Raw genomic sequence first — 14,035 nt, forward strand, 5'->3', positions numbered from 1 at the left:
ACGTGTGTGTATACTGGGGAGGATCCCAGAAGAGAATGATTTTTATAACTCTCAACTCCACAAGCCTCCTCTTGTTGTTGTAGATATTGTCGCTACTGTTTTTAAGAGTCCCAAAAATGTGTTTGGTTATGCAATTTCTTTCTAGGAGGTTAAACGGAATCTATGCTAGATTTTCTGGAGGCTCACACCCAATGCGGTGCCCTGGGTCCTGCCCAGCTAGGCGGCACAGTGTGGGATTTGGAGTCAGAAAGATCTCATTTCAAATCCTGACTCAAACATTTACTAGCTGTGTGACCCTGGGCCTATGTGACCACTTAACCTGTGTCTACCTCAGTTTTCTCATCTGTAACGTCGGGATAATAATAGCATCTCCCACAGTTGTTATGAAGATCAAATAAGATAGCATGTGGAAAGTGCTTCACAAACTTTAGAGCATTATATATTTACTAGCTACTATTCATTTTTATTATTTAGACTGAAACTTTTAGGGAAGGTTGGTCAGCAGTAAGCAAATGTCTCTCACAGGGCTGTTCTCTCTTCCAGAGTTTTTATTGATCCACCCTGTTCAAGCTAATGAAATCCATCAAGAATTTCTGTTCCAAAATGGTGTTGACTGTAAGCAAGTCTTTTCAATGAGCATCATCAGCAGGATATTCTCATAAAATATGTAGTGCCATACGTGTGTGGGTATATATAACATACCTAATGCGTATGTATTTACAGTTATGTAATTAAGTTTTACTTTCAAAGGGAGGCAGGAGAACAGGAAGCACAAATGGGTTAGGCCTCTTCTCTGCTCTGATATTCTCTCTGGGGATATTTCCAACTCAGCCTAAAGGCCCCAGGGGCCCAAAAAACTGCAGGGTAGGTAGAATAGGTTACATACATTCCCATGCTTAAATAGGCAGGTAAATAAGCAAATAGCCTTTTTGAGTTGAAACTCAACTCTTTTCCTCTTTTTATTTCAACCTTAGTGGTTGTCATAAGGCTTAGATTATAAATGTTGGGTTTTTAAAAATTTACTATAAGCTTAACAGGGCTGACAGTCATATAGTTGCATGGGATTGTGGGTTTAGAATCACCTCCATGCATTGGCAGTTCAAATAATAAACTGAATCTGCTTGTCTATGAGAGGTGAGGTAGAAGATGAGTCAGAAGGAGCACCAACATTTTTATCATAGGAGAGTGGTTGATCTGATTAACAGAATTGGTGAAGTGAGGTTAAGGTTTAAGAGAGATAATAATATCTATTTATATTTATTTAGTATTAGATTAAGATCAACTAAGCCTCAGCAGACCACAGAAGGTAAAGAAACAGCCCAAGGGCTTCAGGTTGGTTGGAGGCAGTTATTTGTCTGGTATCATTTTTTGTGTCCTCAAGACCTCTAGGGGAGAAGGTTCACTGGGGATTCCAAGGGAGTATGAGAAAGTAAGCCAGGTCTGCTGGGGTGGATAGGCCAGACTTCCTATCCTCTCTTCCCATTTTCCCAGACCCCCTGGAGTAATGACCCAAGAAACTGTCTACTATGTATCATACGATCTCAATCCAATACTAATGGGATCAAACCTAGCATGATCTAACAGGAATCTGTTGATGTGATAGAAAGCAAGTCAATTTATACCATACAAAGGTTTCTGAGATGTCTTGGCCAAGACTGGTTGATTTCATCAGATCCATTGCTTTGAATTGGACCATGTTTTTTTTTTTCCTCTTTATATCCAAGACATCCAAGAATCATTACCATCATTGCCACAAAATGGCTGCTCATGCCTGGCAAGGGACACCAGGGGAAAGATTTAAGAAGTGAGATGAGGCAAGGAGATATCATAGACTTGAATCCCAAACCTATTAAACACAGAAGAATCAATATTGTAGATCTGTATACTAGAGTCATATTCTCTAGTCTAGCTGGATGGGTATAAGAAACTTCTGGGACACATCAATTCTCCCAAAACAACTTCTCTCACTAAAAACCTAAAACAATCTAGTTAGTTTGTAAGAAATTGTCCTTTGACACGAGTATGATAAGGTTCTACTCTGTGTCTATATGCATACAGACAGCCATACTACAGTTCAAGTGCTGGACTTGGAATCCTGAAAACTTGGGTTTGAATCTCACCTCTTACACTTATTAACCACGTCACCATGGAACATTATTTCACTTTTATAAGCCTCAATTTTCTCATCTGCAAAATGTGGCTGATGATATTTATAGCATGCACGCAGCCTATAAAGTTGTTATAAGGCTCAAATGAATTTATGTATATAAAGCACATTGCTAAATTAAATTTACTATGTAACTGACAGTTATTATTATTATTAATAATTGTTATATGCCCTCTACTTATCTGTAATAGAATTATAGAAAGTCAGAGCAAATGACAGAGCTCAGATTTGCATACAGCTTTTCTGGCTCTAAATGCAACACTTGTTCTATGCACCTTGTTGGTCTCTACTCACCTAATTTTAATAATAGGAATGGATTTTCTATGTGTTCTATAATACTAAGCTATTGACTGCTAATGATCCAGTGACACTGGCCTCCTAGTTGTTCTTCACATAAAACAATTCTATCTCCTGACTCAGTGCATTTTCACTGGCTTTTCACCATGGCTGGCATTCTCTCCTTCCTCAGCTTTGCCTCTTGACTTCCCTGAATTCCTTCCTTCAAGTTGCAGGTAAAATTCCATCTTCTACAAAAAGCCTTTTCCAATTCCTCTCAAATGCTAGCATCTTCCCTAGTAATTATCTCTAATTTATTCTCTCTGTGTCTCTGTCTCTGTCTGTCTCTGTCTCTGTCTCTCTCTCTCTCTCTCTGTCCCTCTCTCCCTCTCTCTCTGTAAAGATATATACATACACACACGTAGTTGTTGTTTAGTCCTTTCAGTTGTGTCTGTCTCTTCATGACCCCATTTGGGTTTTTTTGGCAGAGATACTGGTATGGTTTGCCATTTCTTTCTCCAGCTCATTTTACAGATGAGGAAACTAAGGCAAACAGAGTTAAGTGACTTGCCCAGGGTCACACAGCTAATAAGTGTCTAAGATCAGATTTGTGTTCATGAAGATGAGTCTTTCTGACTCCAGGTTGTGTACTCTATCAATTGTGCCACCTAGCTGCCCCTATATAACATACTCTATTCCAATTTGTACACACACACACACACACACACACACACATACACACACACATATACACATACACATGTATGTATACACATATATAATATCAGTTATTTAAAGTAATTGTACTATTTCTTAATATATTTAATTAATTATATTATTTCTTAATTATATTTAATTATATGTAATAGATATCATATATATGAAACATAGTTGTTTGTATGCTGTCTCCTCCTGTGACTATGAACTCCTGACAGCAGTAACTGTCTTTCTCCTTTCTTTATATCCTTAGTGATTAACACTGTAGAACGTAGTAGCCACTTAATAAATGTTTATTGGCTGACCATCAGAGAGAAAGAGAGAAAGAAAAAGAGAGAGAGAGATGATAAAGATGATAAACAACAGAAACATTTAATGTTGGCAAGATAAAAGAAAGACAGGTATACCACTGCATTGTTGGTAGAGTTGTGAATTACTCCAACTGTTCTGGAAAACAATTCAGAATTATTCTGGAAAAGATATTTATACCTTTGACACAAGGATTCTACTACTAGGTATATATGCCAAGGAGGTCAAAGGCAGAAACAGAAGTCCCTTGGTATTTTCTGTGCTAGTAAAGAACTGAAAACAAAGTGAATGTTCATCAATATGGGAATGGCTGAACAAATTCTGGTAATCAACAAGCATTTATTAAGGGCTTACTACATGTGCCAGGCACTGTGTTAAGCAATGGGGATACAAAGAAAGGCAAAAAACAGCCCCGTCCTCAAGGAGTTCACATTCCAATGGGAGAGACAACATGCAAATACTTACATTCAAGATAGATAAAGAGTAGATGGAAGGTGAGCAGAGAGAGGAAGGCACTAGCAGCTAGTGCTGGGGTTCTTAAGCTTGTTTATGTCACAGGCCCTTTTGGCAGGCTAGTGCCTATAGGCATTTCTCAAAATAATGATTTTTAAATGCATTAGACAAAATACATATGATTACAAAGGAAACTAATTATATTGAAATGTGATTATGTGTGTTTGTGTGTGTGTGTGTGTGTGTGTGTGTGTGCGCGCGCACGCATGCGCATGTGTGTGATATAAGTTCATGTTTCCCAGGATAGAAACTTCTGAGATTCCCCTGACTGGAGATGGTCTCCTGCTTAAGGTAAGTTTTAAGCTATGTCCTGAAGGAAGCCAGGGAAATGAAGGTACAAAGGTGAGGAGAGAAAGCCTAATAGATACAGGAAACAGCCAAGGCAAAGGCCTGGAAATGGGACAATGAGTGTCCTGTATAAGGAATAGCAAGTAAGGGTTTCCAGATCATAGAGTGTCTAGAAGGGAGTAAAGTATAAGGAGACAGGAAAGGTAGGAAGGGGGCAGGTTATAAAGAGCTTTAAATATCAAATGGAAGATTTCAGGTTTGATCTTGGAAGTAATATGGAACCATGCAGTTTACTGTGTAGGGGGCGATGTGGTCAGACCTGCCTTTTAGAAAAGCCATTTTGGCAGCTGGGTAGAGGATGTATCGGAGTGGAGAGAGACTTAAGGCAGCAAGCCCAATTAAAACGACATTGCAATAGTCCAAATAAGAGGGGATGAGAACCTGGACTAATGTAGCGGCTATGTGAAGGGAACATATGTAAGAGATTTGGGGGAGGTAGGGATGACATGATTTGGCAGCCAATTAGATATGAGGGGCAATTGAGAGTAGGGAGTCAAGGTGATGCTTAGATTGTGAGCCTAGGTATCTCAGTATATGGTGGTGGTCTCAAGAGTAATAAGGAAGTTCACAAGTGGGGAAGAAAGATAATGAGTTCCATTTTGGACAGGTTGAGTTTGAGATGTCTATACAGCATCCATGTTGAGATGTCCAAGAGGTTAACAAAGTAATGTGGGACTAACAGGAAATAAATTAGGCTGGATATATAGATGCTACCACATAGACTTGATCACTGGTTCAGATTAGATCACTAAGTGGGATAGTATAGAACGAAAGGAGAGAATTTTTTGAATTTTTATTTTTTCAATTAACAAGCATTTAGTTTTCTTTCCTGCCCTCCCTGGGGAGGGGAAATAAACCCCTTGTAACAAGTATACATAGTTAAGCAAAAGAAATTCCCATGTTGGCTGTGTCCACCAATGCATGTCTTATTCTGTATTTTTAGTTCATGACCTCTCAGGAGATGGGTACTTTCTTCATCATCTATGAATATTAAGAGTACAATGGAATGTTATTGCACCATAAGAGATGGTATTAGGAATTCAGAGAAACCTGATAAGACTTTATGAAATAATGTGGAGCAAAGTAAGCAGAAGCAGGAGAACAATATGCACAATGATTATAATAGAGTAAATGAAAACACCATTTAAAAGCAGCCTAACTTGGGCTAATGTTGGTCCTGAGAGCTGTTCATGAAACACATTTACTCCTCCCAAGAGGGAGCTGGGGTACTGTAGCTAGAGAATGTTGTGCGAACATGTCTGGTGTGGTGGCTTGGTTGATATATTTTCTTTAACTGTTCTTTGTCAGAAAGAAGTATTCAATATGGGGGAGGGAGTGATCAAGACATACTGAACTATTAAAAACAGCCATTGATAGCACATTAAAAATAGAGAAAAGGGGTCAGAAGATGAGCTAAAAGGCACTTTAGCGATCATCTAAATTCCCTCGTTTTATAGATAAGGAAATGGAGGCCTGGAGGACTGAAATGATTTGTTCAGAGTTACAAGATCTGAGTCTTTTCTTTGTCTCATGTCCTCTTCACTATACAACGCTCCCTCCTATCCACTTTAGACTTCAGCTCTTCATCATCATCACCATGCTGGACACAGCTGGAAAAGCCAAATGGAAGATGGGCAGGGAAGGCATGTAAATAGAGTGCTCTTAAAAAGCGTCAGCTCCTCCCGCTGTCCCCTTCCCCCCTTTATTTTTTGCTTGCCTAACAAAAGATGAAGGAGAATGCATTAAAGTTGAATGGCAGTAATGTACTGATGGGACTCTTTCCACTGGAGTTGAACATAATCAAGATGGAGCCCTGAGGCCCTGGACCTAAGGCCCCAGAATGAATCCTCTGGCTCTCTCAGCCAATAACTACAGACTTGAAGGCCCTAAGTGATCATTTGAAGAAGAGGGACTGGAAAAGTTAAATGCAATGAAAGCATGAGAGCATGCTAAGGCTCACTGGAACAATGGCAATCATGCAAACAGCCCAAGAATATGAAAATAATGAGGCTCGAGTGGAGAAGGACCATGGAAAAGAACCATTTGTAAATTCAGTGATATCCCAGCTTGATTTCAGATTCACACTTTTTTTTTCTATTTGAGCTTTTTCTTTCATTGGAGAGGCAGATTGAAAAAAAACAACTGAATGTGAAGTCAGGAGACCAGCTTTAATTCCCAGGCATGACAAGTACTTACTGGATGACCTTGGAAAAGTCACTTAAAAATTCTATGCCTCAGTTTCCTCATTTGCAAAATGGGAATATTAATAGTGGTACTGCCTACCTCATAGGAATTTGCTTTGTGAACCTTAAAATTCAGTTAACATGTGATCTGCAGGTATTGTTTAACCATCAATAGCTTCCTCTCTCATAGATCTCAGACCAGACAAAGAAAGCTTGGGACTTTTCTACCTCACTTACCATAATTGGTTATAGCACAGTGTCAACTCGTGTGTTAATTATTCATTCAACAAACATATATAAATGCTCATCAGCTACAAAGTAACCATTGGATACTTGGGGAAATTCTGAAATGAATAGGACCAGTCCTGCGTCCTCAAGGATCATACAGTCTATTAGGAGCATGAGACAAGTACAAAAATAACTGTGATCCAAGGCAAAATATGTGCTGCAGAAGTGCTAGAAAAGATGATGATCAATACCTGCTTGGTGGTGGGGGTGGAACCAAGAAAAGCTTCGAAGAGCTGGTGGCATCTGAGAGGGGCCTGGATGGGAAGGGTTTCAACAATTGGGAGTGGTCAGGGAGAGTTCAAGGAATCCAAACTCTACTAAGTGCCCAGATGTAGAAACAGGAAACATCTGAATTTAAATTCTGCTGCCCACCCTGAATTAGCTGTGTGACTCTGGCTAAAATCGCTTAACCTTTCTGTGTTTTCACCTTTCTTAAATGGAAAGTGTTGATAACACCAACCATGAGAATTTAAATTTCTGGTGACCCAAATGACAATGAAGTAAAGCTTGGTAAGCATAATCTGTTTGCTGCAGCATTTGTAATTGTAACATGGGCACCCAATTCTCCATACACTGTCATATTTTGTTTCTCACTGCCATAGAACACCACCAGGAGAATTTTGGTGTTTAAAAAAACGGACCTTTGCTTCTCACTGGAGTCATGAAAGGAGCTTCACTTTTTGCAAAAAAAAGTAATCAGCCTACCCTATTCCTCATGTCCAAGTTGTTGTCTGTCCCTGATATACTTACTGATGCACAAGCTCTAGAGGTTGTCCATCCAAAAATGTGTTGTAATCTGGGCAATAAACGTTCTTTATCCAGTTGGTCCTTCCTTTGTGGATGGTCGGGCCAACCTGCTTTGAATGATTATAGATCTCTTCTATGAGACTCTGAGTGTTAAAAGGCTTGATATAATCAGCACAATGTCATCTGCCAATGAGAACTTTTGGAAGGCCTTATCATCCACAGGGAATCCTGTTTCCTAGTTGTTATCCCAGAAATGTATGATCAGAAAAAGAAGTGGAACCCATATGTTGCTAGAAAAAGGGATAATAGATAAGACAGTCCTAGAATATCTCCTTGGGATACCAGAAGGCTTAGACAGAGATCTCCCCTTTGTTAGGTTTGTCCTCTCTGAAGGATTTATTGAAGGATTATTACAAATCATGGAAGTTCATAGTCTTTAAAAAATTAAAGTTGTAAGTTACCCAAACAGCAATGGAATAAGTGGTGCATGGTATGCATGAATAGGTTCAATGTAGTGTTAGCAAAGAGTTACATGGGAGAAGTAGCATGAAAGATGTCATCAGAGAGAAGTAAAAAGAGAAAAGAAGGTGAGCTAGCTATGCAATTGTACGGAACAAGTAAGGCATAACCAATGCACAGCCTATATCCTTTATGAATATCATCAAGAGATCTGGAAGTAGGCCCCCAAGAAGATTAGTGCACCTCTGTGGAGGATTCAAGGAAGAAACTGACAAGAGTCACATTGGATCAGAAGGCATGACAAAGCAGTGGAGCAACTGTCCATAGTCCAGGGGTAGGAAACCTGCGGCCTCGAGACTACATGTGGCCCTCTAGGACCAGAGGGCCACATGTGGCCTCAAGGCTGCAGTTTGGATTCAGTCAAAGGGCTGTACTTGAGGACCTAGAGAGCCACATGTGGCCTTGAGGCCACAGGTTCCCAATCCCTGATCCACATCAGTGAGATGATGGATCCATAGAACTATTAGAGAATTTAGAAGGGCTGCACAAGATGACAAAGTGTAGATGAGTCATGAATTGCCCTGTTGGAATGAGGTCCCACATTGATAAGATCGAATATCCACTGATGAATTGAAATGTTCCGTGACATAGTACTAACTGATAAAGTATAAAATGGAAGAAACTGTGAGGCCCATATGAATTCCCATAATGCCATAGCGCTTTATAAATCCTAACCTTTTCTTCCCTTACTTTTCTTACTTTCCTTAAGGTACTACTCCATTCCTCTCCAGCTTCCTCTCCTGACTCTCCACACTTCTCATTCTTTTATGTCACAGAAGTCTTCTCACCCTGGAAGATCACTCCAGCCCTGCAACCCCTTCCTCTGATTGGTTGGTTTCTTTTGCAACTTTCATTTTAAAGAAAATGCCCAGACCAGTCAGATTCCCTCTCTCATTCTTTTCCAGGATCCACGCATTTGATTCCTCTTACTTCTTTCTCTATCATGCCTTCTCCTCCCTTCTCCACCCCCAGTCCTTTCAGTTTTATTTCATGTGTTGTTCCTTGTCCCCCCCCCCCAATATAAATTCCTTTAAGACAGGGACTATTTTTCTTTTTGCTTGTAATTGTATTCTCAGTGCTTTGGCACAGTGCCTGGCACATAGTAAGCACTTCATAAATATTTGTTAACTGACTGAATACTTGCCCTTCCATTGCAGAGATTTTTTTTCATTTCTGAGGGTTTAGATCCTGCTTTCTATGGAATGGGGATCCCCATATCTAAATACAGTCACCGGATATACCTGCAGCTCCAAGCATCCACTTTACCATATGCAAGTGGTTGGAAGTTTAACAGTGTTATATATTTTACAAGGAATAAAGTGCCGTAAATTTTTTAAAATATACAAAGGTAAAATAATCAGAAATGTATATAAATGTATATAAAATACATATGAAATATATTAAAAATGTGTATATAAATGTATTTTGAAATACATCTAAAAGTAAACTACCCAGAGCAGTGGGTGGTGCCCCAATTTATAAAGCCATCCTAATCTAAAATTCCCCTGTTAAATCTTCAGTCCACACCCTATGCGTGGGCCGCTGCAGCTAAAACTAGCAAGTAGCCCAGCCTCATTCTGTTTGAAACCAAGACTATCAGCTCTCACATCAGGATCTTTCAATTCTCCCTCATTTGACTAACTCTAATTTCAATGGGGATTTGCTCTGGATACTCTGTACCCAAGTCATTAATATATTCTAGAATCTCAAGATCCTTCTCAGCCAATCAGAAACCTTTCTGATTGCTCATGAGTTACTCTTTTTTTTTTGGAGGGGGGAAGGCAGGGCAATTGGGGTTAAGTGACTTGCCCAAGGTCACATAGCTAGTAAGTGTGTCATGTGTCTGAGGCTGTATTTGAACTCAGGTCCTCCTGACTCCAGGGCTGGTGCTCTACTCACTGTGCCACCTAGCTGCCCCACTCGTGAGTTACTCTTGCTTGCAACCGCACATTTCTATTTAATCACTTAGAAACCACTTCTTTCTCCTCCCAAAGATGAAGGTAAAAAAATAACCTCACAAAAAATAGTTTGGTACAGTGGAAGGAGTGTTCAATTTGGAGCCATAGGATCTGGGTTTGAATCCTGAACCTGTTACTTATTATTTGTGACCCTGGGCAACTGGAAAATTGTGCAGAATCTCTGGACCTCATTTGCCCTTCTACAGAATGAGAGGGCTGGATTAGATGATATTTAAGGTCTGTTCCATCTCTAAATCCTGTAAGATAATGTTAAATATACAATCGACGGCCAGAAACAAAATAGTTTAATATGTGACATCTAGTGTATCTCCTAGATTCCATAAATGATACACTTTTTGTCACAAAGGGCATTCCAGTGAGGAGGAAGGACATGAGCAAAAGTCCAGAGATAGGAAAGTACAGGACAGTTTTGAAGGCTGCTGAGTGTGGAAGGTGCAGTTCTTAGTTCGGCAAGTTAATGTCTCATAAAAGAAATGCTTTGCTCCACAGCCCAGTCCTCTCTCAAACACATCACTTTGTTCCTAAGGAAGAGAAGGGAAGAAAGTATGGCTGTCTTTGCCTTCCCCTTCCTCACTACTACAGACACAACTCAGTGTGTGTGTGTGTGTCCCTTCTGATGTCAGGGGCATCCCCTTTGCAATATGATCTGACTGTGGTAGCATGTAAGTAAATAGCTGAGCCGGGATAGAATTGACTCCTGTCTATTCCTCTGTCCTCCAGTGTCCTGGAGATGGGCAAGGCTCCCAGGGGTCCTTCAGAGGCTCGGCTTCACCTATTTTGTTGTGGCCCTGATGCAGATCACCTTTGAGGTGACAGATATTCAGAGGAACCAGGTGAGTAGCACAGCTATTCCTGTCTGCAATCATGTTGGCTAAATGTGTCTGCCACTCCAGGTATCTTTACCTGGATTGTTAGATCAACCAATCAAACCATAAGTATTCATTAATCACCTCCCATGTGCCAGGCATTGTGCTAGGCCCTGGGGATACAAAATCAACAAGGAAGTAGTCCCTAAATTCTAGCAGTTTATATTCCAACGGGAAAGATGACATATGCATAAATATATACACATATGTATATATACACACATATGTATATATACACATATATACATACACAATACACACTCATAAACATACACACGTGTACATATGTACATACACACACCATATATACACACATACATGTTGTCTTGTGTTCAAGAAATGCTCTTGGGCATGGTGATACATTCCTATAATTCCAGCTACCAGAGAGACTGCGGCTGGTGGATCTCTTGAGCTCCGGAGTTCTGAGCTACAGTGGGCTCTACATCAAGTCCAGCAGCAATATGATGAACTCCTGGAAGTAGGGATAACAACAGTTTGCCTGAGGAGGGGTGAGTGGGCCCAGATCAGGAATGGAGCAGGTCGAAGCTCTCATACCAGTTAGTAGTGGGATCAGGCTTGTGAGTAGCTCTTGTACTTCCAGTCTGGGTTAGAGGAAGAGGCCCAATCTTTTTAAAAAGTGCTATAAAGGTCTGTCATGTCCTTTGATTCTTTATTTTGCAGAAGATAAAGAGATATTATTGTCAAATCATGTGTTTCTATATCAGCAGTGTTGAGTTTTTCCCTGGATTGTTTTTTTTTTCCCAATTAGAAGGTTTTTCTATACTCCAAACCTCTTATTTTCTATTCTTTCCTCACCTTCACTCTCATTTCCTCCCTTCCCTTTTCTTCCCTTAACCCTTCCTCTCCTTTCTGGGCAATAGTTCTCTCCTTTCTAATCAGTAATTTATCTGGGTCTTGACAAACAGACATTTGCATCTGACAGTTCTCACAAAATATATCTGATACATAGGTTTTTCTAAAATAGAATTTGGACTTAAAAATCTCTATTTGGAATTTTTTTTCAAGGACTGATACATGTTTTCAGAACAAACCATTTTGAAAATAATTATAAGTCTTCAACCACAATAATTTCAGAGCTTATGGGAACTCAGTGGCTCTATCATCCAACTCAAACCCCAAAACAAATCCACACTGCAATGTGTCAAATGATTATCTAACTTCTAGACCAAGACCACTAATAAGGGAGAACTCACTACCTAAGGAGATAGTCCTTATTCATTTGACAAGTATCTATTAAACACCTACTACTACTACTCCTTCAACTAAGAACTTTACAATTACTATCTTCTTTGATCCTCACAACAATTCTGAGAGGTAGGTGCCATTATAACCCCCACTTTAGAAGGAAGGAAACCAAGATTAGGTGCCTCACTCAAGATCACACAGCTACTATGTATCTGAGGTCAAGTTTGAACTCTGGATTTTCTGAGTCAGGGTCTGGCCCTCTATCCACTGCTCCACCTGGCTGCCCAAGGTGCTTTATTAGACCTAAGAATCTGAAGTGAAACTTGAAATAGTCCCTGCCCTTAAGAAGATTATGTTCTCATTATATTTTTAATTTCAGGTGGTTACAGTGATTTCCCATAGTTCAATAAGAAGTTAAAGGTATTTCTCATGATTTTTTGTATCCCCAGCCTCTAGCCTAGTGCCTGGCACAGAAGTAGACACCTCATAAATGTTGATTAATTAATTGGTGGATTGATTGATTTTGGTGGAAAGTGTACTGGATTTGGATTCCAAAGATGACTCGCCAATTATGACCTCTGTCGACTTAAAACATTTCTCAGTCTCTTAGTTTCCTCATCTATAAAACCAGGTGGTTGGACCAATGGCCTTTAAGGTCACTTTCAAATTTAAATCTACTTTCCTATCATTCCCCTGGTACAATCACTCTGTGGCCCAAAGAATGTCCCTCTCATCTCTTTGACTGTTCCCATCTGTTTAGGTTGGCATGTGGTGGGCTCCTCTCCGAGATGTTGTCCTTTACTGGAAGGAGTGGTTCATCATCATTGGTCTGGAGATCCTCTGGTTGTGTCTGACATTCCTGCTGCCTGTTCCTGGCTGTCCCAGGTAATCTCCAGGCTGTCCAGGGCTCACCCACTAGCCTGAATGCAGCCACATAGAGCTAGCAAACATCAAGTTAACAGGAACTAAAAATAAAACAAAAAAACACAACACCCCCCCCCAGTATTTCTTGATAGTCTGATTTCACAACAAAAAGTTTGGTCTCAATGGGTCAAGGTACAGAGGAGGTATCATCTTCCCCAGTCAAAAAAAATTTGCCTCTGAAGCACAAGATACCCAGTTGCCAAGAGAGCCCCAACATACATAGATTTGATGCCCTTCCCCCACCATTGGTGGCTATCAAGCAGAGTGGTTTTAGTTAAGGATTTTTAATTCCTGTCTCCAACTGGCTCTACCTGCATTTGTTCTTTGGTTGTACAATTCTCTTTGTAACCACACTGGAATGCCCAAGTTTTTCCTAATAGCAGCAATAATCTCCTCGTTTCTTAGGAACTTCTCAGTCAATACCATTCCTAGGCATGTTAACCAAACTCAGAGAATCAAAAAGCACTGCAGCTGGCCAGTTCGTAGATATCATCAAGTTTCACAGATGAGGAAACTGAGACTTGAGAGGTAGAGTAACTTCCCCAAAAAGTAAATTAAATTCCTTTTGTCATCAAGTTTAGGTAAATTAAAGGACCTGACCCCCGAACATCTTCTTGCCCTCTAGTGGAATGAACAAGGGATTAGTATCTGGCCCTGTGCCATATAACGGTTTTGGCAATGCCCTGGATAAAGGCACAGATGGCTTAGTTATTGGATTTGCAGATTACAGAAATCCAGGAAGTATAGTTAACCTAATGGATTACAGAACCAGGATCAAAAAAGATCTCAACCGGCAGAATGTACGGTTGGATCTAAGAAGATGAAATGAGATTCAGACAAATGCAAAGTCTTATACTTGGGTTCAAAAAACAAATGTCAAAAGCAGAAGATGATAGATATGTGGCAGAGATGGCAATTTTTCTGAAAAATATTGATATGGGAAGGGGGTTGAGTGTACTACAAGATAAATGAGCCAGCAATATGATTTGACAG

The 14,035-nt window shown here is 40.0% G+C and overlaps 1 protein-coding gene across 1 annotated transcript in view; it reads left to right on the top strand.

Moving 5' to 3' along the window:
* The window catches only part of LOC118828694 (heparan-alpha-glucosaminide N-acetyltransferase-like), a 378,901-nt gene that overhangs the window by 267,589 nt on the left and 97,277 nt on the right, over positions 1–14,035 (top strand). Inside the window, exons 11-12 of the mRNA XM_036735519.1 lie at positions 10,767–10,879; positions 12,879–13,003. Of these exons, the coding sequence (XP_036591414.1) occupies positions 10,767–10,879; positions 12,879–13,003 (238 nt within the window). The remainder of the gene's footprint in view (positions 1–10,766; positions 10,880–12,878; positions 13,004–14,035) is intronic.

The sequence above is a fragment of the Trichosurus vulpecula genome, chromosome 8, assembly GCF_011100635.1.
Source record: "Trichosurus vulpecula isolate mTriVul1 chromosome 8, mTriVul1.pri, whole genome shotgun sequence".
NCBI classification, from domain to species: domain Eukaryota; kingdom Metazoa; phylum Chordata; class Mammalia; order Diprotodontia; family Phalangeridae; genus Trichosurus; species Trichosurus vulpecula.